General features: G+C 40.3%; 1 protein-coding gene across 1 annotated transcript in view; it reads left to right on the top strand.

Moving 5' to 3' along the window:
* The window catches only part of LOC137750368 (signal-regulatory protein beta-1-like), a 67650-nt gene that overhangs the window by 1575 nt on the left and 39346 nt on the right, over nucleotides 1–26729 (top strand). Inside the window, exons 2-4 of the mRNA XM_068524748.1 lie at nucleotides 7449–7509; nucleotides 7754–7888; nucleotides 8091–8361. Of these exons, the coding sequence (XP_068380849.1) occupies nucleotides 7449–7509; nucleotides 7754–7888; nucleotides 8091–8361 (467 nt within the window). The remainder of the gene's footprint in view (nucleotides 1–7448; nucleotides 7510–7753; nucleotides 7889–8090; nucleotides 8362–26729) is intronic.

The raw sequence follows: 26729 nt of genomic DNA, 5'->3' as shown, positions 1-26729 counted from the left end.
TATTTTCTCCCACTCTGAGGGTTGTCTTTTCGTCTTGTTTATGGTTTCGTTTGCTGTGCAAAAGCTTTTAAGTTTCACTAGGTCCCATTTGTTTATTTTTGTTTTTCTTTCCATTTCTCTAGGAGGTGGGTCCAAAAGGATATTGCTGTGACTTATGTCATGGAGTGTTCTGTCTATATTTTCTCTAAGAGTTTGATAGTGTCTGGCCTTACATTTAGGTCTTTAATCCATTTTGAGTTTATTTTTGTGTATGGTGTTAGGGGGTGTTCTAATTTCATTCTTTTACATGTCCAGTTTTCCCAGCACCACTTATTGACGAGGCTGTCTTTTCTCCACTGTATATTCTTGCCTCCTTTATCAAAGATAAGGTGAGCATATGTATGTGGGTTTATCTCTGGGCTTTCTATCCTGTTCCATTGATCTATGTTTCTGTTTTTGTGCCAGTACCATACTGTCTTGATTACTGTAGCTTTGTAGTATAGTCTGAAGTCAGGGAGCCTGATTCCTCCAGCTCCATTTTTCTTTCTCAAGATTGCTTTGGCTATTCGGGGTCTTTTGTGTTTCCATACACATTGTGAAATTTTTTGTTCTAGTTCTGTGAGAAATGCCAGTGGTAGTTTGATAGGGATTGCATTGAATCTGTAGATTGCTTTGGGTAGTATAGTCATTTTCACAATGTTGATTCTTCCAATCCAAGAACATGGTAGATCTCTCCATCTATTTGTATCATCTTTAATTTCTTTCATCAGTGTCTTATAGTTTTCTGCATACAGATCTTTTGTCTCCTTAGGTAGGTTTATTCCTAGGTATTTTGTTCTTTTTGTTGCAGTGGTAAATGGGAGTGTTTCCTTAATTTCACTTTCATATTTTTCATTATTAGTGTATAGGAATGCAAGAGATTTCTCTGCATTAATTTTGTATCCTGCTACTTTACCAAATTCATTGATTAGCTCTAGTAGTTTTTCTGGTAGCATCTTTAGGATTCTCTATGTATAGTATCATGTCATCTGCAAACAGTGACAGCTTTACTTCTTCTTTTCCGATTTGGATTCCTTTTATTTCTTTTTCTTCTCTGATTGCTGTAGCTAAAACTTCCAAAACAATGTTGAATAATAGTGGTGAGAGTGGGCATCCTTGTCTTGTTCCTGATCTTAGTGGAAATGGTTTCAGTTTTTCACCATTGAGGAAGATATTGGCTGTGGGTTTGTCATATATGGCCTTTATTATGTTGAGGTAAGTTGCCTCTATGCCTACTTTCTGGAGGGTTTTTATCATAAATGGGTGTTGAATTTTGTCAAAAGCTTTTTCTGCATCTATTGAGATGATCATATGGTTTTTATTCTTCAGTTTCTTAATATGGTGTATCACATTGATTGATTTGTGTATATTGAAGAATCCTTGCATTCCTGGGATAAACCCCACTTGATCATGATCTATGATCCTTTAATGTGCTGTCGGATTCTGTTTGCTAGTATTTTGTTGAGGATTTTTGCATCTATGTTCATCAGTGGTATTGGTCTGTGGTTTTCTTTGTTTGTGAGATCTTGGTCTGGTTTTGGTATCAAGGTGATGGTGACCTCGTAGAATGAGTTTGGGAGTGTTCCTCCCTCTGCTATATTTTGGAAGAGTTTGAGAAGGATAGGTGTTAGCTCTTCTCTAAATGTTTGATAGAATTCACCTGTGAAGCCATCTGGTCCTGGGCTTTTGTTTGTTGGAAGATTTTTAATCACAGTTTCAATTTCAGTGCTTGTGATTGGTCTGTTTGTATTTTCTGTTTCTTCCTGGTTCAGTCTTGGAAGGTTGTGCTTTTCGAAGAATTTCTCCATTTCTTCCAGGTTGTCCATTTTATTGGCATAGAGTTTCTTGTAGTAATATCTCATGATCCTATGTATTCCTGCAGTGTCAGTTGTTGCTTCTCTTTTTTCATTTCTCATTCTACTGATTTGAGTCTTCTCCCTTTTTTTCTTGATGAGTCTGGCTAATGGTTTATCAATTTTGTTTATCTTCTCAAAGACCCAGCTTTTAGTATTATTGATCTTTGCTATTGTTTCCTTCATTTCTTTTTCATTTATTTCTGTTCTGATCTTTATGATTTCTTTCCTTCTGCTACCTTTGGGTTTTTTTTTTTTGGTTCTTCTTTCTCTAATTGCTTTAGGTGTAAGTTAGGTTGTTTATTTGAGATGTTTCTTGTTTCTTAAGGTAGGATTGTATTGCTATAAACTTCCCTCTTAGAACTGCTTTTGCTGCATCCCATAGATTTTGGGTCGTTGTGTTTTCATTGTCATTTGTTTCTAGGTAGTTTTGATTTCCTCTTTGATTTCTTCATTGATCTCTTGGTTATTAAGTAGTGTATTGTTTAGCTTCAATATGTTTGTATTTTTTTACAGAGTTTTTCTTGTAATTGATATCTAGTATCTTAGCATTGTGGTCAGAAAAGATAGTTGATACGATTTCAATTTTCTTAAATTTACCAAGGCTTGATTTGTGACCCAAGATATGATCTATCCTGGAGAATGGTCCATGAGCACTTGAGGAGAAAGTGTATTCTGGTGTTTTTGGATGGAATGTCCTGTAAATATCAATTAAGTCCATCTTGTTTAATGTATCACTTAAAGCTTGTGTTTCCTTATTTATTTTCATTTTGGATGATCTGTCCATTGGTGAAAGTTGGGTGTTAAAGTCCCCTACTATGATTGTGTTACTGTCAATTTCCTCTTTTATGGCTGTTAGTATTTGCCTTATGAATTGAGGTGCTCCTATATTGGGTGCATAGATATTTACAATTGTTATATCTTCTTCTTGGATTGATCCCTTGATCATTATGTAGTGTCCTTCTTTGTCTCGTAATAGTCTTTATTTTAAAGTCTATTTTGTCTGATATGAGAATTGCTACTCCAGCTTTCCTTTGACTTCCATTTGCATAGAATATCTTTTTCCATCCCCTCACTTTCAGTCTGTATGTGTCCCTAGGTCTGAAGTGGGTTTCTTGTAGACAGCATATATACGGGTCTTGTTTTTGTATCCATTCAGCCAGTCTATGTCTTTTGGTGGAGCATTTAATCCATTTACATTTAAGGTAATTATCCATATGTATGTTCCTATTACCATTTTCTTAATTGTTTTGGGTTTGTTATTGTAGGTTTTTTCCTTCTCTTGTGTTTCCTGCCTAGCGAAGTTCCTTTAGCATTTGTTGTAAAGCTGGTTTGGTGGTGCTGAATTCTCTTAGCTTTTGCTAGTCTGCAAAGGTTTTAATTTGTCTATCGACCCTGAATGAGATCCTTGCTGGGTAGAGTAATCTTGGTTGTAGGTTTTTCCCTTTCATCACTTTAAATATGTCCTGCCACTCCCTTCTGGCTTGCAGAGTTTCTGCTGAAAGATCAGCTGTTAACCTTATGGGGATTCCTTTGTATATTATTTGTTGTTTTTCCCTTGCTGCTTTTAATATTTTTTCTTTGTATTTAATTTTTGATAGTTTGATTAATATGTGTCTTGGCGTGTTTCTCCTTGGATTTATCCTGTATGGGACTCTCTGCCCTTCCTTGACTCGATTAACTATTTCCTTTCCCATATTAGGGAAGTTTTCAACTATAATCTCTTCAAATATTTCCTCAGTCCCTTTCTTTTTCTCTTCTTCTTCTGGGACCCCTATAATTCGAATGTTGGTGCGTTTAATATTGTACCAGAGGTATCTGAGACTGTCCTCAGTTCTTTTCATTCTTTTTTCTTTTTTCTGCTCTGCAGTAGTTATTTCCACTATTTTATCTTCCAGGTCATTTATCTATTCTTCTGCCTCAGTTATTCTGCTATTGATTCCTTCTAGAGAATTTTTAATTTCATTTATTGTATTGTTCATCATTGTTTGTTTGCTCTTTAGTTCTTCTAGGTCCTTGTTAACCGTTTCTTATATTTTCTCCATTCGATTTCCAAGATTTTGGATCATCTTTACTATCATTATTCTGAATTCTTTTTCAGGTAGACTACCTATTTCCTCTTCATTTGTTTGGTCTGGTGGGTTTTAACCTTGCTCCTTCATCTGCTGTGTGTTTCTCTGTCTTCTCATCTTGCTTAACTTACTGTGTTTGTGGTCTCCTTTTCACAGGCTGCAGGTTCATAGTTCCCTTGGATTTTGGTGTCTGTACCCAGTGTATATGGTTGCTTCAGTGGGTTATGTAGACTTCCTGGTGGAGGGGACTGGTACTTGTGTTCTGGAGGATGAGGCTAGATATTGTCTTTCTAGTGGGCAGGACCACGTCCAGTGATGTGTTTTGGGGTTTCTGTGACCTTATGATGATTTTAGGCAGCCTCTCTGCTAATGACTGGGGTTGTGTTCCTTTCTTGCTAGTTGTTTGGCATAGGGTGACCAGCACTGTAGCTTGCTGGTCGTTGAGTGGAGCTGGGTCTTGGCATTGAGGATTGAGATCTCTGGGAGATTATTGCTGTTTGATATTATGTGGAGCTGGGAGGTCTCTGGTGGATCAATGTCCTGAAGTCGGCTCACCACCTCAGAGGCACAGGCCTGACCCCCGGCCAGAGCACCAAGACCCTGTCATCCAATCGGCTCAGAAAAAAGAGAAAAAGGAAAAAAATATATATATATTGTTGCTCCCAAAGTCCACCTCCTCAATTCGGGATGATTCGGTGTCTATTCAGGTGTTCCACAGATGCAGGGTACATCAAGTTGATTGTGGAGATTTAATCTGCTGCTCCTGTGGCTGCTGGGAGAGATTTCCCTTTCTATTCTTTGTTCGCACAGCTCCGGGGGTTCAGCTTTGGGTTTGGCCCTGCCTCTGCATGTAGGTCTCCTTAGGGCATCTGTTCTTCGCTCAGACAGAATGGGGTTAAAGGAGCAGCTGATTAGTGGGCGATGGCTCACTCAGGCCGGGGGTGGGGGTCGTATGGAATGCGGGGCGAGGCTGCATGATGTTGCAACAGCCTGAGGTGCACCGTGTGTTCTCCCGGGGAAGTTGTCCCTGGATCCCCGGACCCTGGCAGTGGCGGGCTGCACAGCCTCCTGGGAAGGAAAGTGTGGATAGTGACCCGTGCTTGCACACAAGCTTCTTGGTGGCTGCTGCAGCAGCCTTAGGGTCTCATGCCTGTCTGTGGGGGCCGCGCTCATAGCTGCGGCTCCGCTCGCACTGGTCTCTGGAGCTCATTTAGGCGGCGCTCTTAATCCCCTCTCCTCGTGCACCGTGAAAAAAAGAGGCAAGAAAGTCTCTTGCTGTTTTGCCAGCTCCAGACATTTTCCTGGACACACTCCCGTCTAGCTGTGGCGCACTAGCCCCCTTCAGGCTGTGTTCATGCAGCCAACCCCAGTCCTCTCCCTGGGATCCAACCTCTGGAGCCCAGAGCCTCAGCTCCCAGCCCCCACCAGCCCCGGCAGGTGAGCAGACAAGCCTCTCCGGCTGGGGAGAGCTGGTCGGCACCGATCCTCCGTGCCGGTATCTCTCCGCTTTGCCCTCCGCATCCCTGTGGCTGCGCTCTCCTCCGTGGCTCTAAAGCATCCCCCCTCTGCCACCCACAGTCTCCACCTGTGAAGGGGCTTCCTAGTGTGTGGAAACCTTTTCTCCTTCACAGCTCACTCCCACTGGTGCAGGTCCTGCCCCTATTCTTTTGTCTCTGTTTTTTTCTTTTTTCTTTTGCCCTACCCAGGTATGTGGGGGAGTTTCTTGCCTTTTGGGAGGTCTGAGTTCTTCTGCCAGCGTTCAGTAGGTGTTCTGTAGGAGTTATTCCACATGTAGGTCTATTTCTGATGCATTTGTGGGGAGGAAGGTGATCTCCACGTCCTACTCTTCTTCCATCTTGAAGCTCCTCCCTCAAAATTACCTTGTAATGATTGTGTGTGAATGTGAAATTTTAAATGAAGGGTTTGATGGTACTTGGTATAAATTTTCAGGAAAAAAATTATGCCAACTTCCTTACACTCCCAAGACTTGTTCCTTCCAAGAGTTGGTGCATAGTTGTCACTATATTCTATGCTTAATTAAAATATAACTTAAATAAAATTATTTTTGTAATTGAAGTGTTTTTCAAGTTCAAATTTGAATCAATTCCTCTTTGACAATTTCACTGAAACTGGGACATGATTTTGTAGGGTCCTTCTATTGGCTTTTTGTTGTCTTTTCTAATACCAAATAGCTGTATGTGTTTATATCATTTGGTTGTGAAGAATAAATAAGCTAACACATGTGCAGTGACTCAAACATTGCTCTCCCAGTGCATGGGAGCAGTTATCTTTAGCTGTGCCTGGGTCTCTGTCCTCCCAACAGTGTCCTGGACCCCTTACAGCCCAGAGAACTCACTGGTGACGGGAGTGGTCTCGCTGAGACCCTCCATCCTTTTATTGGTCCTTGTCACCCTCTGGAGACCATGGCACTTGCTTGGTGGTACCTTGCCCTGGCCTGTTCTCCACAGGCACCACTTAGTTACCAGACCTTCACAATCTGTTCTCAGGGTTCTGCTCTTTGCTTGGTAGGAATCCCTGCCTGTGTGCTGACGGGGAAAGATTGAGAACAGATAGTGACCTTCTGGGGATGGTGTCTTGCTTGGCTGTCCCACCCATTAGCAGTATCATTGATGTAACCATATAGGTCGAGGTGGGTTGAGTATAAAGAAACAATAGTTGGGGAACAATCATACCCTTAGTTCTTTCAAACTGCACTACATAAAAGGAGTTTCTCTACCCTAGACCAAGAGCTGAAGTCTGTCTTAACTGGATCCCTGAAAGCTGGTCTGACCTTAGACAATTTCATAATAAGGGTCTTGGAAACAGAGGGAAGGTGACCTGCACAGGGTCTTGCATTTGGCTGTGGTGTCAGCGCAGGGACCAGAATCTTGTTCTCCCAACCCTTGGTTTAGTGTGAAAACTGCACCATGCTGTGTGTTCCTATGAATTCTACTGAAACCCTTAATGGCTTTTAGTATTTTAGAAATCTCCCAAATGTTCTTCAGTATACATATATTCTACTTCATAGCTGAAAAATCTGGTTGAAAAAATTTCCAGAAGTTTTTAGGTAATAATACCAGCAGCCTGCAATCGTACATGCTTATAGCCTTATAGTTTGGGTGTCAGAATAGCAAATGGTTAAACCCTGTGTCTGGCGTAACCCCTGCTTTCCCACTTGTGACCTTGAGTAAATACTTAACTTCTCCAAACCTAAGTTTCTTCCTCTGTCAAATATTAGTATTGTGGAGTCATGAAGATTAGAGGCTAGGAATCTTCATAAAGTCATAGGGTAAGTCAACTGATATATAGGTCCTTAAATAGAATTCAGGTTCACCTTTTCCTATTTAATGGCCACAGTGGAAAAGAAAGGAAAGATTAGGACAGCTTCATCATTCCATGCTTCCATCCAAGCATGCATTCACTCATGCATTCCCACTCTCATTCAACCATGAGATTACTTGTGCATGCATCTGTTAAGCAATATCTAACTCCTCCTCTGTGGCAGGCCCTGGACAGACAACCCCATGCTCAAGGAGCCCCCAGGTTCCCACAGTGAACTTCCTACAGTAATTGTCTGCTTTCTCTGGACTGTGTCAGTTTCCCCTTGCAGTGACCGTTTCCCAGTCTTCACCCTCCTTGGACTTGGTGGCTGTTACCTGCCTTGTGCAGAGATTCTATCCACAGAGTATGCATCTCACCTGGTTGAAGAACTTCCATATGTTCAAGGGAGCTGAGTAGCCCAAGTCAAAGCAGAATAGTGATGGGACCTACACCCTGGAAAGCTTGCATTTGGTGAATGTCTTGGTGCAGGGGTCTGAGCGTGTGCTCACCTGTAAGGTGCAGCATGAGGCACAGTCTCGCATCCAGGCCAGCCTCATACTGTTCGCTGCATATACAGACCCATTGTATGTGCCCCGGGCACATACAAATGTACTGGGAGCCCAGGTAAGCTGACCTCTACACCTGTGAGAAACTGGGTGACCTCTGTCTCCAAGTGGAGTGAGGTATTAACTCACAGAGTCCCATTTGATATCTTCTCTGCCTATTGTCACCTAGGTCCAGAGATGCCTGCCCTTATCTTTGTGGCTTTCCTCCTGGCCTTCACGGTTCTGCTGGTAATCAGTTTCATAGTCACCTACTTCCACAGGTGGTGGAGCTTATAACAGGTGAGTTGATGGCAGCCTTAATCCTTAGAGAGGGAGATCAGGGCCACCTTCCTGAGCTGGCAAGAGGAATCCAGGGCGAGCCCAAAAGTCACACAGCAATCCAGCCTCAAGGAAGAGTTCTGAACAATCTTATTTCCTCCCAATGTGTCTTGGAATTCTCAGAGGCTTTCAACTCTCATACATTATTTAGTACCCTGCAATTTGAAGTTTTTACAATTATGTTCGTTGGGACCCTGGAGGTGAGGAGCCAAGGTATGGAGTTGTGATAAAGGTCCAAGATTTGAGACCCAAACTCCAAAGAGTCCCTCCATAAACCATTGTATATTCAGTTATCACATGGTATATCCTGGGAATGAATAAGGAAAGTATTATTAAAATCAACTAATGGAACCTATCTGGGGGACTTGGATGTGCTGACTAGGAACACAGATGAATGTGGGTACAGGAGAGAATTCACAACTTAGAAAGTGGTGTTGGGTGTAGAGAGTAGGGACTTCATTTCTGTTGAGTGCCATGAACCCAGGCCGTGCTGAGTGCCTGCCACATAGTATGTACTCAAAAAACATTTGTGGAATTAATGAATGAATGTTTTCCCCAATAGCTATTGCATACTCTTTGATACACTGCTTCCTGCCCTGTGCAAGGGGCTCAAGTGGAGAGAAGCTGTAAGGACCGGAGGTGACCCAAGACCGCCCCCCTTCACTCTGCTGTCCCCACCTCCACCATGCACATGCTCCCTTCCACACACCCTCCTATATTCCTTCGGTCTGAGCTTTGGAGCTGAGTCAAGGATGGATGTAGGTCATGGAGATCCGTAATGTCTGACCCTGATGCATTGAGCTTCAAACTGCCTCCACCCAAAAGAGAAACAAGTAGATCCAGAAAACAGATTTCCATTGTGCCCCTGATTGTGAACAAACTTTAGTTTTCAGAGCACTTCTTACTTACATCCAGAGCTTTCACAAGTGTGCTTTCATTTTAACACATATATATTTAAAACCACTGAGTTGAATAAGCATTTTTCTATTCTGAAATTTATAGAGAATAATATAAAAATATCCATGGACCTATCTACCATGCTATGTTTGCAAACTGTTCACATTTTATTATGATCTGTTGTTCCTTTTAAAATTACTGTCCTGGATTTGGTATTTATAATCTCAATCATGATTTCGTACTTCTACAACATCCTTATACAGCATCCTTGAAGTTTTATTTTTATACTTAACACAGTTTGTGGGATTTATTTATGTTAGTATATGTAGCTTCATTTTCTTAATTTCCACTGCTCTATAGCTTCTATTATAAGACTATGCTACAATGTATTGATATTTTTGTGATGTATATTAAATCTTTAATGTTTTGCTAGTACAATTTTGCACAAATATTCTTATCTTTGCTTCCTTGGCACTTATGGGAGAGTCCCTCTTCCTTTGGTGTGGCCCACAAAGCAGACTATTGGTATCATTTGGAGATTTTGTTATGTATTTTTTTAAAAAGGTTTTCAATTCTTTTTCTAAAAAAATTTTTATTGGAGTATGGTTGCTTTACAATATTGTGTTAGCCTCCACTGCACAACAAAATGAATCAGCCATACACATACAGATATCCACTCCCTTTTGGACTTCCCTCCCTTTTAGGTTCCACAGTGCGTTAGGTAGAGTTCCTTGTGGTATACAGTATGTTCCCATCACTTGTCTATTTTATACATAGTATCAATTAAGTATATGTGTCAATCCTAGTGGTTTTCACTTCTCGATCAAGTTTTGCTCTTTCCATTAATGCCTTTGATCTCACTTTATTTTTCGTGTGTGTTTATGTGTGTGTTTGTGTGTATTACAGGTGGGGATCTTATTGAGATATTATTATTATTATTATTACTATTATTTTGATCCACACTGCCCCATTGCTGTACATCAAGTTTCCATAAATTTCTGGTTCTTTTAATGCGGTTTTTGTTCCACTGAGCTCCTTGTCTATCTCTCTGACCAAACTACCCTCTCTTAGTTAGAATAGCTTTATAATAAGTTTTAGTACCTCAGTTGGGTAAATCTTCCCACTTTTTCTGGTTGTTCAAAGCTGTCATGGATATTTTTGGCCCCCATGTGTTTTTTTTGTTTTTTTTTTTTGTTTTTTTTAAACATCTTTACTGAAGTATAATTGCTTTACAACGGTGTGTTAGTTTCTGCATTATAACAAAGTGAATCAGTTATACATACACATATGTTCCCATATCTCTTCCCTCTTGCATCTCCCTCCCTCCCACCCTCCCTATCCCACCCTTCTAGGTGGTCACAAAGCACCGAGCTGATCTCCCTGTGCTATGCAGCTGCTTCCCACTAGCTATCTATTTTACGTTTGGTAGTGTATATATGTCCATGACACTCTCTCACCCTGTCACATCTCACCCCTCCCCCTCCCCATATCCTCAAGTCCATTCTCTAGTAGGTCTGTGTCTTTATTCCCGTCTTGCCACTAGGTTCTTCATGGCTTTTTTTTCCCCTTAGATTCCATATATATGTGTTAGCATACTGTATTTGTTTTTCTCTTTCTGACTTACTTCACTCTGTATGACAGACTCTAACTCCATCCACCTCATTACTAATACCTCCATTTCATTTCTTTTTATGGCTGAGTAATATTCCATTGTATATATGTGCCACATCTTCTTTATCCATTCATCTGTCGATGGACATTTAGGTTACTTCCATGTCCTGGCTATTGTAAATATATCTGCAATGAACATTTTGGTACATGACTCTTTTTGAACTATGGTCTTCTCAGGGTTTATGCCCAGTAGTGGGATTGCTGGGTCGTATGGTAGTTCTATTTGTAGTTTTTTCAGGAACCTCCATACTGTTCTCCATAGTGGCTGTATCAATTTACATTCCCACCAACAGTGCAAGAGTGTTCCCTTTCCTCCACACCCTCTCCAGCATTTATTGTTTCTAGATTTTTTGATGATGGCCATTCTGACCGGTGTGAGATGATATCTCATTGTAGTTTTGATTTGCATTTCTCTAATGATTAATGATGTTGAGCATTCTTTCATGTGTCTGTTGGCAATCTGTATATCTTCTTTGGAGAAATGTCTATTTAGATCTTCCGCCCATTTTTGGATTGGGTTGTTCGTTTTTTTGTTATTGAGCTACGTGAGCTGCTTGTAAATCTTGGAGATTAATCCTTTGTCAGTTGCTTCGTTTGCAAATATTTTCTCCCATTCTGATGGTTGTCTTTTGGTCTTGTTCATGGTTTCCTTTGCTGTGCAAAAGCTTTTAAGTTTCATTAGGTCCCATTTGTTTATTTGTGTTCTTATTTCCATTTCTCTAGGAGCTGGGTCAAAAAGAATCTTGCTGTGATGTATGTCATAGAGTGTTCTGCCTATATTTTCCTCTAAGAGTTTGATAGTGTCTGGCTTTACACTTTGGTCTTTAATCCATTTTGAGTTTATTTTTGTGCATGGTGTCAGGGAGTGTTCTACTTTCATACTTTTACATGTATCTGTCCAATTTTCCCAGCACCACTTATTGAAGAGGCTGTCTTTTCTCCACTGTATATGCTTGCTTCCTTTATCAAAGTTAAGGTTACCATATGCGCGTGGGTTTATCTCTGGGCTTTCTATCCTGTTCCACTGATCTATATTTCTGTTTTTGTGCCAGTACCAAACTGTCTTGGTTACTGTAGCTTTGTAATATAATCTGAAGTCAGGGAGCCTGATTCCCCCAGCTCCATTTTTCGTGCTCAAGATTGCTTTGGCTATTCGGGGTCTTTTGTGTTTCCATACACATTGTGAAATTTTTTGTTCTAGTTCTGTGAAAAATGCCAGCGGTAGTTTGATAGGGATTGCATTGAATCTGTAGATTGCTTTGGGTAGTAGAGTCATTTTCACAACGTTGATTCTTCCAATCCAAGAACATGGTAGATCTCTCCAACTATTTGTATCATCTTTAATTTCTTTCATCAGTGTCTTATAGTTTTCTGCATACAGGTCTTTTGTCTCCTTAGGTAGGTTTATTCCTAGATATTTTATTCTTTTTGTTGCAATGGTAAACGGGAGTGTTTTCTTAATTTCACTTCAGATTTTTCATCATTAGTGTATAGAAATGCAAGAGATTTCTGTGCATTAATTTTGTATCCTGCTACTTTACCAAATTCATTGATTAGCTCTAGTAGTTTTCTGGTAGCATCTTTAGGATTCTCTATGTATAGTATCATGTCATCTGCAAACAGTGACAGCTTTACTTCTTCTTTTCCGATTTGGATTCTTTTATTTCTTTGTCTTCTCTGATTGCTGTGGCTAACACTTCCAAAACTATGTTGAATAATAGTGGTGAGAGTGGGCAACCTTGTCTTGTTCCTGATCTTAGTGGAAATGGTTTCAGTTTTTCACCATTGAGGACAATGTTGGCTGTGGGTTTGTCATATATGGCCTTTATTATGTTGAGGAAAGTTCCCTCTATGCCTACTGTCTGCAGGGCTTTTATCATAAATGGGTGTTGAATTTTGTCGAAAGCTTTCTCTGCATCTATTGAGATGATCATATGGTTTTTCTCCTTCAATTTGTTAGTATGGTGTATCACATTGATTGATTTGCATATATTGAAGAATCCTTGCATTCCTGGGATAAATCTCACTTGATCATGGTGTATGATCCTTTTAATGTGCTGTTGGATTCTGTATGCTAGTATTTACCTGAGGATTTTTGCATCTATGTTCATCAGTGATATTGGCCTGTAGTTTTCTTTCTTTGTGACATCTTTGTCTGGTTTTGGTATCAGGGTGATGGTGGCCTCGTAGAATGAGTTGGGGAGTGTTCCTCCCTCTGCAATATTTTGGAAAAGTTTGAGAAGGATAGGTGTTAGCTCTTCTCTAAATGTTTGATAGAATTCACCTGTGAAGCCATCTGGTCCTGGGCTTTTGTTTGTTGGAAGGTTTTTAATCACAGTTTCAATTTCAGTGCTTGTGATTGGTCTGTTCATATTTTCTATTTCTTCCTGGTTCAGTCTCGGTACGTTGTGCATTTCTAAGAATCTGTCCATTTCTTCCAGGTTGTCCATTTTATTGGCATAGAGTTGCTTGTAGTAATCTCTCATGATCGTTTGTATTTCTGCAGTGTCAGTGGTTACTTCTCCTTTTTCATTGCTAATTCTATTGATTTGAGTTTTCTCCCTTTTTCCCTTGATGAGTCCGGCTAATGGTTTATCAATTTTGTTTATCTTCTCAAAGAACCAGCTTTTAGTTTCATTGATTTTTGCTATTGTTTCCTTCATTTCTTTTTCATTTATTTCTGACCTGATCTTTATGATTTCTTTCCTTCAGCTAGCTTTGGGATTTTTTTGTTCTTCTTTCTCTAATTGCTTTAGGTGCAAGGTTAGGTTGTTTATTCGAGATGTTTCCTGTTTCTTGAGGTAGGCTTGTATTGCTATAAACTTCCCTCTTAGCACTGCTTTTGCTGAGTCCCATAGGTTTTGGGTCGTCGTGTCTCCATTGTCATTTGTTTCTAGGTATTTTTTGATTTCCCCTTTGATTTCTTCAGTGATCACTTCGTTGTTAAGTAGTGCATTGTGTAACCTCCATGTGTTTGTATTTTTTACAGATCTTTTCCTGTAATTGATATATAGTCTCATAGCGTTGTGGTCGGAAAAGATACTTGATACGATTTCAATTTTCTTAAATTTACCAAGGCTTGATTTGTGACCCAAGATATGATCTATCCTGGAGAATGTTCTATGAGCACTTGAGAAAAATGTGTATTCTGTTGTTTTTGGGTGGAATGTCCTATAAATATCAATTAAGTCCATCTTTTTTAATGTATCATTTAAAGCTTGTGTTTCCTTATTTATTTTCATTTTGGATGATCTGTCCATTGGTGAAAGTTGGGTGTTTAAGTCCCCTACTATGATTGTGTTGCTGTCGATTTCCCCTTTTATGGTTGTTAGCATTTGCCTTATGTATTGAGGTGCTCCTATGTTGGGTGCATAAATATTTACAATTGTTATACCTTCCTCTTGGGTCGATCCCTTGATCATTATATAGTGTCCTTCTTTGTCTCTTGTAATAGTCTTTATTTTAAAGTCTATTTTGTCTGATATGAGAATTGCTACTCCAGCTTTCTTTTGATTTCTATTTGCATGGAATATCTTTTTCTATCCCCTCACTTTCAGTCTGTATGTGTCTTTAGGTCTAAAGTGGGTCTCTTGTAGACAGCATATATATGGGTCTTGTTTTTGTATCCATTCCGCCAGTCTGTGTCTTTTCATGGGAGCATTTAATCCATTTACATTCAAGGTAATTATTGATATGTATATTCCTATTCCCATTTTCTTAAATGTTTTGGGTTTGTTATTGTAGGTGATTTCCTTCTCTTGTGTTTCTTGCCTAGAGAAGTTCCTTTAGCATTTGTTGTAAAGCTGGTTTGGTGGTGCTGAACTCTCTCAGCTTTTGCTTGTCTGTAAAGGTTTTAATTTCTCCATCACATCTGAATGAGATCCTTGCTGAGTAGAGTAATCTTGGCTGTAGGTTTTTCTCCTTCATCACTTTAAGTATATCCTGCCACTCCCTTCTGGCTTGCAGAGTTTCTGCTGAAAGATCAGATGTTAACCTTATGGGGATTCCCTTGTGTGTTATTTGTTGTTTTCCCCTTGCTGCTTTTAATGTGTTTTCTTTACATTTACTTTTTGACAGTTTGATTAATATGTGTCTTGGTGTGTTTCTCCTTGGGTTTATCCTGTATGGGACTCTGTGCTTCCAGCACTTGATTAACTATTTCCTTTCCCATCTTAGGGAAGTTTTCAACTATAATCTCTTCAAATATTTTCTCAGTCCCTTTCTTTTTCTCTTCTTCTTCTGGGACCCCTATAATTCGAATGTTGGTGCTTTTAATCTTGTCCCAGAGGTCTCTGAGACTGTCCTCAGTCCTTTTCATTCTTTTTTCTTTATCCTGCTCTGCAGTAGTTATTTCCACCATTTTATCTTCCAGGTCACTTATCCTTTCTTCTGCCTCAGTTATTCTGCTATTGATCCCATCTAGAGTATTTTTAATTTCATTTATTGTGTTTTTCATCGTTGCTTGCTTCCTCTTTAGTTCTTCTACGTCCTTGTTAAATGTTTCTTGCATTTCGTCTATTCTATTTCCAAGATTTCGGATCATCCTTACTATCATTATTCTGAATTCTTTTTCAGGTAGACTACCTATATCCTCTTCATTTGTTAGGTCTGGTGTGTTTTGACCCTGCTCCTTCATCTGCTGTGTGTTTTTCTGTCGTCTCATTTTGCTTATCTTACTGTGTTTGGGGTCTCCTTTTCACAGGCTGCAGGTTCGTAGTTCCCGTTCTTTTTGGGATCTGTCCCCAGTGGCTAAGGGTGGTTCAGTGGCTTGTGTAGGCTTCCTGGTGGAGGGAACTAGTGCCTGTGTTCTGGTGGATGAGGCTGGATCTTGTCTTTCTGGTGGGCATGTCCACGTATGGTGGTGTATATTGGGATGTCTGTGGCCTAATTATGATTTTAGGCAGCCTCTCTGCTAATGGATGAGGCTGTGTTCCTGTCTTGCTAGTTGTTTGGCATAGAGTGTCCAGCGCTGTAGCTTGCTGGTGGTTGAGTGAAGCTGGGTCTTGATGTTGAGATGGAGATCTCTGAGAGATTTTTGCCGTTTGATATTACGTGGAGCTGGGAGGTCTCTTGTGGACCAGTGTCCTGTAGTTGGCTCTCCCACCTCAGAGGCACAGCCCTGATGCCTGGCTGGAGCACCAAGAGCCTTTCATCCACATGGCTCAGAGTAAAAGGGAGAAAAAATAGAAAGAAAGAAAGAGGATATAATATAGTGAAGTAAAATAAAGCTATTATAAAGCAAAGCTATACAGACAAAATCTCACCCAGAAGCATATACATATACACTCACAAAAAAAGGAAAAGGGGAAAAATTAATATATCCTGCTCCCAAAGTCCACCTCCTGAATTTGGGATGATTCGTTGTCTATTCAGGTATTCCACAGATGCAGGTATATCAGGTTGTTTGTGGAGCTTTAATCCACTGCTTCTGAGGCTGCTGGGAGAGATTTCCCTTTCTCTTCTTTGTTCGCACAGCTCCCGGGGTTCAGCTTTGGATTTGGACCCACCTCTGCGTGTAGGTCGCCTGAGGGCGTCTGTTCCTGCCCAGACAGAACGGGGTTAAAGGAGCAACTGCTTTGGGGGCTCTGGCTCACTCAGGCCGGGGGGATGGAAGGGTACAGAGGGGGCGGGGCAAGCCTGCAGCGGCAGAGGCCGGCGTGACGTTGCACCAGCCTGAGGCATGCCATGCGTTCTCCCGGGGAAGTTTTCCCAGATCACGGGACCCTGGCAGTGGCGGGCTGCGCAGGCTCCCAGGAGGGGCGGTGTGGAGAATGACCTGTGCTCGCACACAGGCTTCTTGGTGGCGGCAGCAGCAGTCTTAGCGTCTCGTGCCCGTCTCTGGGGCCCGCGCTGATCGCCGCGGCTCGCGCCCATCTCTGGAGTTCGTTTAAGCGGCTCTCTGAATCTCCTCTCCTTGCGCGCCGCGAAACAAAGCGGCAAGAAAAAGTCTCTTGCCTCTTCGGCAGCTGCAGACTTTTTCCGGGACTCCCTCCCGGCTAGCTGTGGTGCACTAACCCCTTCAGGCTGTGTTCATGCCGCCAACCCCAGTCCTCTCCCTGTGATCCGACCGAAGCCCGAGCCTCAGCTCCCAGCCCCGCCCGCCCCGGCGGGTGAGCAGACAAGCCTCTCGGGCTGGTGAGTGCTGGTCAGCACCGATCCTCTGTGCGGGAATCTTTCCGCTTTGCCCTCTGCACCCCTGTGGCTGTGCTCTCCTCCGTGGCTCCGAAGCTTTCCCCCTCTGCCACCCGCAGTCTCTGCCGGCGAAGGGGCTTCCTAGTGCGTGGAAACCTTTCCTCCTTCACAGCTCCCTCCCACTGGTGCAGGTCCCGTCCCTATTCTTTTGTCTCTGTTATTTCTTTTTTTCTTTTGCCCTCCCCAAGTACGTGGGGAGTTTCTTGCCTTTTGGGAGGTCTGACGTTTTATTCCAGTGTTCAGTGGGTGTTCTGTAGGAGCAGTTCCACGTGTAGATGTATTTCTACTGTATCTGTGGGAAGGAAGGTGATCTCCGCGTCTTACTCTTCCGCCATCTTCTCCAGCCCCCACATGTGTTTTATTTTACTTTATTTTCTGCTTTTCAGAAACTGAAGTATAGTTGATATACAATATTATGTTAGTTTTAGGTGTACAACATAGTGATTCAAGATTTTTATAGTTTGTACTCCATTTAAAGTTATTACAAAATAATGGCTATATTTTCTTGTGCTATACAATATATCCTTGTTGCTTAGTTGTTTTACATAGTAGTTTTTATCTCTTAATCCTCTTCCCTCTCCCCATTGGTAACTACCAGTTTGTTCTCTATATCTATGAGTCTCTTTCTGTTTTGTTATATTCATTCATTTTTTTATTTTTTACATTCCATGTATAAGTGATAACACAGTATTTGTCCTTCTCTGTCTGACTTAGTTCACTAAGCATAATACCCTGCAGGTCCATCCACATTGTTGCAAATGGCAGAATTTCATTTTTAAAAATGACTGAGTTACATTCCATTATATATATGTATATAATAGATATAATATATTATATATATACCACATCTTTATTATCCATTCATCTGATGATAGACACATAGGTTGCTTCCATATCTCAGATATTATAAATAATGCTGCTATGAACCTTGGGGTTCATGTATCTTTCCAAATTAGTGTTTTTGTTTTCTTTGAATAGAGTGGATTTGCTGGGTATTTGGTAGTTTTATTTTCAGTTTTCTGAGGAACCTCCATACTGTTTTACATAGTGGCTGCATCAATTTACAGTGCCACCAATAGTGTACTATGGTTCCCTTTTTTCCACATCCTCACCAATATTTGTTATTTGTAGAATTTTTGATGATAGCCATTTTGACAGGTGTAAGGTGATGTCTCATTGTGGTTTTTTTTTTTTTAAACATCTGTATTGAAGTATAATTGCCTTACAATAGTGTGTTAGCTTCTGCTTTATAACAAAGTGAATCAGTTATACATATACAATATGTTCCCATTTCTCTTCCCTCTTGCATCTCCCTCCCTCCGACCCTCCCCATCCCACCCCTCTAGGTGGTCACAAAGCACCGAGCTGATCTCCCTGTGCTATGCAGCTGCTTCCCACTAGTTATCTATTTTATATTTGGTAGTGTATATATGTCCATGACACTCTCTTACCCTGTCACATTTCACCCCACTCCCTCCCCATATCCTCAAGTCCATTCTCTAGTAGGTCTGTGTCTTTATTCCCGTCTTGCCACTAGGTTCTTCATGGCTTTTTTTTTTTTCCTTAGATTCCGTATATATGTGTTAGCATACTGTATTTGTTTTTCTCTTTCTGACTTACTTCACTCTGTATGACAGACTCTAACTCCATCCACCTCATTACAAATACCTCCATTTCCTTTCTTTTTATGGCTGAGTAATATTCCATTGTATATATGTGCCACATTTTCTTTATCCATTCATCTGTCGATGGACATTTAGGTTGCTTCCATGTCCTGGCTATTGTAAATAGAGCTGCAATGAACATTTTGGTACATGACTCTTTTTGAACTATGGTTTTCTCAGGGTATATGCCCAGTAGTGGGATTGCTGGGTCGTATGGTAGTTCTATTTGTAGTTTTTTCAGGAACCTCCATACTGTTCTCCATAGTGGCTGTATCAATTTACATTCCCACCAACAGTGCAAGAGTGTTCCCTTTCCTCCACACCCTCTCCAGCATTTATTGTTTCTAGATTTTTTGATGATGGCCATTCTGACCGGTGTGAGATGATATCTCATTGTAGTTTTGATTTGCATTTCTCTAATGATTAATGATGTTGAGCATTCTTTCATGTGTCTGTAGGCCATCTGTATATCTTCTTTGGAGAAATGTCTATTTAGGTCTTCTGCCCATCTTTGGATTGGGTTGTTGGTTTTTTTGTTATTGAGCTGCATGAGCTGCTTGTAAATCTTGGAGATTCTCATTGTGGTTTTAACTTGCATTTCTGGTGATTAAAAATGTTGAGCATCTTTTCATGTGCCTGTTGGCCATCTGTATGTCTTCTTTGGAAAAATGTCTATTCAGGTCTTCTGTCCATTTTTTAATCGGGTTGTTTTTTGGTATTGAGTTGTATGATCTGTTTATATATTTTGGAAATTAACCCCTTATAGGTCATATTATTTGCAAAATATTTTCTGATATTCAGTAGGTTGACTTTTTGTTTTGTCAATGATTTCCTTTGCTGTGCAAAAGCTTTTAATTTTAATTAGGTCCCATTTGTTTGTTTTTGCTTTTCTTTCTTTTGCTTTAGGAGTCAGATCCAAAAAATATTGCTACAATTTATGTCAAAGAGTGTTCTGCCTAGGAGTTTCATGGTTTTGGGTGTTACATTTAGTTCTTTAATCAGTTCCAATTTATTTTTGTGTATGGTGTGAAGGAATGTTCTAATTTCATTCTTTTACATGTTGCTATCCAGTTTTCCCAGCACCACTTACTGAAGAGACTGTCTTTTCTCCATTGTATATGCTTGCATTCTTTGTCATCGATTAACTGACCATAAGTGTGTGGGTTTATCTCTAGGCTTTCTATTCTGTTCCATTGAGCTATGTGGCTGTTTTGTGCCAATACCATGCTGTTTTGATTACTGTAGCTTTGTAGTATAGTCTGAAGTTAGAAAGCATGATACCTCTAGCTTTGTTCTTTTTTCTCAAAATTGCTTTGTGAATTCAGGGTCTTTTGTGGTTCCATATAAATTTTAGGATTATTTGTTCTACCTGTATGAAAAATGTCATGGGTATTTTGATAGGGATTGCATTGAATCTGTAGATTGCTTTTGGTAGTATAGTCATTTGCACAATATTGATTCTTCCAATCCACGAACATGGTATATGTCTCCATCTGTTTGTGCCACCTTTGATTTCTTTCATCAGTGTCTTATAGTTTTCTGAGTACAGGTCTTTTACCTCCTTAGGTAGGTTTATTCCTAGGTATTTTATTCTTTTGTTGCAATGGTGAATGGGATTGTTTCCTTAATTTCTCTTTCTGATCTTTCATTGTTAGTGTATAGAAATGAAAGAGATTTCTGTACATTAATTTTCTATCCTGCAAATTTACCAAATTCATTGATTAGTTCTAGTAGATTTCTGGTGACATCTTTTTAAAAAATTTATTTATTTATTTATTTATTTATTTATTTATTTATTTATTTATTTATTTATTTATTTATGGCTGAGTTCGGTGTTTGCTGCTGCACCCTGGCTTTCTCTAGTTGCGGTGAGCAGGGGTTACTCTTCATTGCAGTGCGTGGGCTTCGCATTGCGGTGGTTTCTCTTGTTGCAGAGCACGGGCTCTAGGCATGCGGGCTTCAGTAGATGTGGCTTGTGGGCTCTAGAGAGCAGGCTGAGTAGTTGTGGTGCACAGGCTTAGTTGCTCCATGGCATGTGGGATCTTCCTGAACCAGGACGAGAACCTGTGTCCCCTGCATTGTCAGGCAGAATCTTAACCACTGTGCCACCAGGGAAGCCCTCTGGTGGCATCTTTAGGATTATCTATGTATAGTATCATATCATCTGCAAACAGTGACTGTTTTACTTCTTCTTTTCCAATTTGTATTCCTTTTATTTCTTTTTCTTCTCTGATTGCTGTGACTGGGACTTCCAAAACCATGTTGAATAATAGTCGTAAGAGTGGATACCCTTGTCTTGTTCCTGATCTGAGAGGAAATGTTTTCAGTTTTTCACCATTGAGAATGATGTTTGCTGTGGGTTTGTCATATATCACCTTTATTATGTTGAGGGAGGTTCTCTCTATGTCCACTTTCTGCCCACCCATTTTTATCATAAATGGGTGTTGAATTTTGTCAAAAGCTTTTTCTGCATCTATTGAGATGATTATATTGTCTTTATTCTTCAGTTTGTTAATATGGTGTATCACATTGATTGATTTGCACATATTGAAGAATCCTTGGACCTCTGGGATAAATCCCACTTCATCATGGTATATGATCCTTTTATGTGTTGTTGGATTCTGTTTGCTAGTGTTTTGTTGAGGATGTTTGCATCTATATTCATCAGTGATATTGGTCTGTAATTTTCCTTTTTTGGAGTATCTTTGTCAGCTTTTGGTATCAGGGTGATGGTGGCCACAAAGAATGAATTTGGGAGTGTTCCCTCCTCTGTAATTTTTTGGAAGAGTTTGAGAAGATGGGTGTTAGCTCTTCTCTGAATGTTTGATAGAATTCACCTCTGAAGTTATCTGGTCCTGGACTTTTATTTGTTGGAAGATTTAAATCACAGTTTCAATTTCATTACTTGTGATTGGTCTGTTCATATTTTCTATTACTTCCTGGTTCAGTCTGGAAGGTTATATCTTTGTAAGAATTTGTCCGTTTCTTACAGGTTGTCTATTTTATTGGCATAGAGTTGCTTGTAGTAGTCTCTTATGATGCTTTGTATTTCTTTTCCTTTTTTTTTTAAAGAGAATGCTATTTATTTATTTATTTATTTATTTATTTATTTGGCTGTGTTGGGTCTTCGTTTCTGTGTGAGGGCTTTCTCTAGTTGCGGCGAGCAAGGGCCACTCTTCATCGCGGTGTGCTGGTCTCCCACTGTCGCGGACTCTCTTGTTGCAGAGCACAAGCTCCAGACGCGCAGGGTCAGTAGCTGTGGCTCACAGGCCTAGGCGCTCCGTGGCATGTGGGATCTTCCCAGACCAGGTCTCGAACCCATGTCCCCTGCATTGGCAGGCAGACTCTCAACCACTGCGCCACCGGGGAAGCCCTGATGCTTTGTATTTCTGCAGTGTCTGTTGTACCTTCTCCCTTTCCATTTCTAATTTTATTGATTTGAGTCCTCTCCCTCTTTTTCTCGATGAGTCTGTCTAAAGTTATCAATTTGTTCATCTTCTCAAGGAACCAGCTTTTAGTTTTATTGATCTTTGCTATTGCTTTCTTTGTTTCTATTTCATTTATTTCTGCTCTGATATTTATGGTTTCTTTCCTTCTGCTAACTTTGGGTTTTGTTTGTTCTTCTTTCTCTAGTTCTTTTAGGTGTAAGGTTAGATTGTTTATTTGAGATTTTTCTTGTTTCTTGCAGTAAGGTTGTAGTGCTATAAACTTCCCTCTTAGAACTGCTTTTGCTGCATGCCATAGGTTTTAGATCATCGTGTTTTTGTTGTCATTTGTCTCTAGGTACTTTTTTATTTCCTCTTTGATTTCATCAGTGATCTCTTGGTTATGTAGTAATGTATTGTTTTTCCTCCATGTGTTTGTGTTTTTTATGTTTTTTCCCCTGTAATTTATTTCTAATCTCATAGCGTTGTGGTCAGAAAAGATGTTTGATATGATTTCAATTTTCTTAAATTTACTGAGGTTTGATTTGTGAGCCAAGATGGGATCTATCCTGGAGAATGCTCTGTGTGCACTTGAGAAGAAAGTGTAATCTGCTGTTTTCGGATGGAATGTCCTATAAATATCAATTCAATCTATCTGGTCTATTGTGTCATTTAAAGCTTGTGTTTCCTTATTAATTTTCTGTCTGGATGATCTGTCCATTGGTGTAAGTGAAGTGTTAAAGTCCCCCACTATTATTGTGTTACTATCGATTTCCTCTTTTAGAGCTGTTAGCTGTTGCCTTATGTATTAGGGTGCTCCTATGTTGTGTGCATATATATTTATAATTGTTATATCTTCTTGGATAGATCCCTTGATCATTATGTAGTGTTCTTCCTTGTCTCTTGTAACATTCTTTATTTTAAAGTCTATTTTATCTGATATGAGTATTGCTATCCAGCTTTCTTTTCTTTTTCTTTTTCTTTTTTTAAAAATAGATCTTTATTGGAGTATAATTGCTTCACAATACTGTGTTAGTTTCTGTTGTACAACAAAGTGAATCAGCCATATGCATACATATTTCCCCATATCCCCTCCCTCTTGAGCCTCCCTCCCACCCTCCCTATCCCACCTCTCTAGGTCATTGCAAAGCACTGAGCTGATCTCCCTGTGCTATGCTGCTGATTCCCACTAGCTAACTATTTTACCTTCGGTAGTGTATATATGTCAGTGCTACTCTCACTTTGCCACAGGTTACCCTTGATTTCCATTTGCATGGAATATCTTTTTCCATGCCTTCACTTTCAGTTTATATGGGTCCTAAGGTCTGAAGTGGGTCTCTTATAGACAGCATATATATGGATCTTGTTTTTGTATCCATTCATCCAGCCTGTGTCTTTTGGTTGGAGCATTTAATCCATTCACATTTAAGATAATCATTAATATGTATGTTCCTATTAATACTGTCTTAATTTTTTTGGATTTGTTTTTGTAGGTCCTTTTCTCCTCTTATATTTCCCACATAGAAAACTTCCTTTAGTATTTGTTGTAGAGCTGGTTTGGTTGTGATGAATTCTGTTAGCTTTTGCTTGTCTGTAAAGCTTTTGATTTCTCTGTCTAATCTGAATGAGATCTTTGCCGGCTAGAGTAATCTTGGTTGTCGGTTCTTCCCTTTCATCACTTTAAATATATCATGCCACTCCCTTCTGGCTTGTAGAGTTTCTGCTGAGAAATCAGCTGTTAACCTTATGGGAGTTCCCTTGTATGTTACTTGTTGTTTTTCCCTTGTTGCTTTTAATAATTTTTCTTTGTCTTTAATTTTTGTCAATGTGATTATTGTGTGTCTTGGAGTGTTTCTCCTTGGGATTATCCTGCCTGGGACTCTCTTCACTTCCTGGACTTGGGTGGCTATTTCCTTTTCCATGTTAGGGAAGTTTTCAACTATAATCTCTTCAAATATTTTCTCAGGTCCATTCTCTCTTTTCTCCTTCTGCAATCCCTATAATGCGAATATTGGTGCGTTTAATGTTGATCCATAGGTCTCTTAGGCTGTCTTCATTTCTTTTTATTCTTTTTTCTTTATTCTGTTCCATGGCAGTGAATTCCACCATTCTGTCTTCCAGTCCCTTATCTGTTCTTCTGACCCAGTTATTCCGCTATTGATTCCTTCTAGTGTATTTTTCATTTCAATTATTTTATTGTTCATCTCTGTTTCTTTGTTCTTTAATTCTTCTAGGTGTTTGTTCTTTAATTCTTCTAGGTCTTTGTTAAACGTTTCTTGCATCTTTTCTATCTTTACCTCATTCTTTTTCCAAGGTCCTGGATCATCTTCACTATCATTATTCTGAATTCCTTTTCTGGAAAGATGCCTATCTGCACTTCATTTAATTGTTTTTCTGGGGTTTTATCTTGTTCCTTCATCTGGTACATAGTCCTCTACCTTCTCATTTTGTCTATCTTTCTGTGAATGTGGTTTTCATTCCACAGGCTGCAAGATTGTAGTTCTTCTTGCTTCTGCTGTCTGCCCTCTGGTGCATGAGGCTATCTAAGAGGCTTGTGTAAGCTTCCTGATAGGAGGGACTGGTGGTGGGTAGAGCTGTGTGTTGCTCTGGTGGGCAGAGATCAGTAAAACCTTAATCCGTTTGACTGCTGTTGGGTGGGGCTGAGTTCCCTCCCTGGTGGTTGTTTGGCCTGAGGTGACCCAGCACTGAAGGCTACAGACTCTTTGGTGGAGCTAATGGCAGATTCCAGGAAGGCTAATGCCAAAGAGTACTTCCCAGAACTTCTTCTGCCAGTGTCCTTGTCCTTGCTGTGAGCCACAGCCACACCCCACCTCTGTAGGAGACCCTCCAACATTAACAGGTAGGTCTGGTTCAGTCTCCTATGGGGTCACTGCTCCTTTTAGATGCAGGTGATACAAGTTCTGAGGTCCTCAGTGTACTGTGCTTTTGGGCTAAGTTTTACCAGTTATATCAATAAAGTGTTGGAATAGAAAGTCATTTCAGGAGCAGATCTAGTTCCATCCCATATTTGAGAGGCCCTGGAGAACCCTCTTCCTTTTTTCAGTTGAGTTGGTCTTTGTTGAGGTAGGTTCCAGAATGAGGCCACAAGCCAGCCACATCCTAGGCTCCTGGTCTTGGGACTCTGGAACACAGCCCACAACCACAGATCCTTCTTGGGATCTGTTAGTTTGCCTGGGGCTTCCAAATATGGGCTCACCATGAATGAAGTGAGGGACCCAGTGGAGAGAACAGAGACCCCAAGTAGGGAGCAAGTTTATTTCTGTTAGGCTTGTCCAATCCCTCTGAAAACATAAGATGAGTAACTCCTCACTTTCCATCTGCTTTCCCTGCCTGATTTCCATTTCACCATCTGAAGCAGGAACTGTCTAGAACCTAGAAGTGGATTAAGATCTCACAGCCATTTCACCCCATCATAAGCACTTCCTCTTACATCATTGGGAGGTGGGGCTTCCTTCCTCTCCACAGAGCACGGAAGTGCAGGTTCTCCCCAGGACACACATTTGGACAGAGCAGGCTCCTCAGGCTTCCACGATGCCCATTCCTGTCTCCTTGTCCCACCATCCTCCTCCTTGCCTGCTGCTGACTCTACTGCTGGGACTCACAGGTAAGCATTCCTTGGGGTAGAATCCCCTTTCCCTGACCCCTGGACTTACCCCTACCCCTGCGCTTTTAGGTCTTAAATGTAAACATTGGTGTGCCACCCAGGCAGCCACAGAAGTCCAAGGACTGGGCATTATTCAAGAGCATGAAATCAGGGATCTGAGCATTTTCTCTGTGGATCCATTGCCAGCAGTTGGTTACCAGAGACATTGAAACAGATGATGCTTCAAACACCAACAATAACAGCTTTGTGTGTATTAACTTGTTTAATCCTCACAACATCCCAGTGTGGTAGCTATGACTATTATCCCTGATTTGCAGATGAGGAAACTGAGGCAGAGACAGTAACTTGCCTGACATCACCTATCTAAGGCAGTGGAGCACAGGATTCTTGTCCAGGCCGTCCAGCTCAAGAGTTGATTCTTTTAACCATGTTGTGCTGCTCAGCTTCTCAGAGAAGGCTAATGGAAGAAAAATGAGAAAATTCTGAGAAGGAAACAATAGATATGTCATCACCCATCATGCCACTCAGAGAAGAGCAGAGTTCAAATCTTGCAATGTGTACTCCCAAACTTTTGTCAATGATGTGTTGGATGGTTTTTCTATGTGTTAAATTTTTTTTCAGTAAGCTTTTAACGTGTGTTATAATTTCGTTTGATCCTCAAAACAACCAGTACACTAGCATACTAGGTTACACTTTAAGACATGTTTGTGGATGCATGTATTAATGTGTGCATGTGTGTATGTATATGTATAAGTGGGTGTGAGGTATTGTTCCCAGACACATTGAATTTCAAAAAGACTTCCTTATTTTTCCCCTAAATCATTTTTCAGTCTACATGAGATGACATGATCAGATGTTTAGTCTTTGCTGTCTTTCAGCAACATCCCTCCTTTCCAGCTTCTCTATTAATCTACCCCTTACCCACACCTAAGACAAGAAAACTTCTCTCCTGGTAAATGAGTAGAATTTTGTGCATTGCTATCTTGGAGTCCACTCTTCCATGCTGCATAGGGGTGAGGAAGAAAAGAGGGTATCAAAGACACAGAGACTCTTGCCTATATGACCTATATATTCATATCCATATCCATATCTGTATCTGTAATTATA

The sequence above is a fragment of the Eschrichtius robustus genome, chromosome 16 (assembly GCF_028021215.1).
Source record: "Eschrichtius robustus isolate mEscRob2 chromosome 16, mEscRob2.pri, whole genome shotgun sequence".
Lineage (NCBI taxonomy): Eukaryota > Metazoa > Chordata > Mammalia > Artiodactyla > Eschrichtiidae > Eschrichtius > Eschrichtius robustus.
Note: the sequence above shows the minus strand (reverse complement) of the source record. Positions and strands in the feature narration are given on the sequence as shown.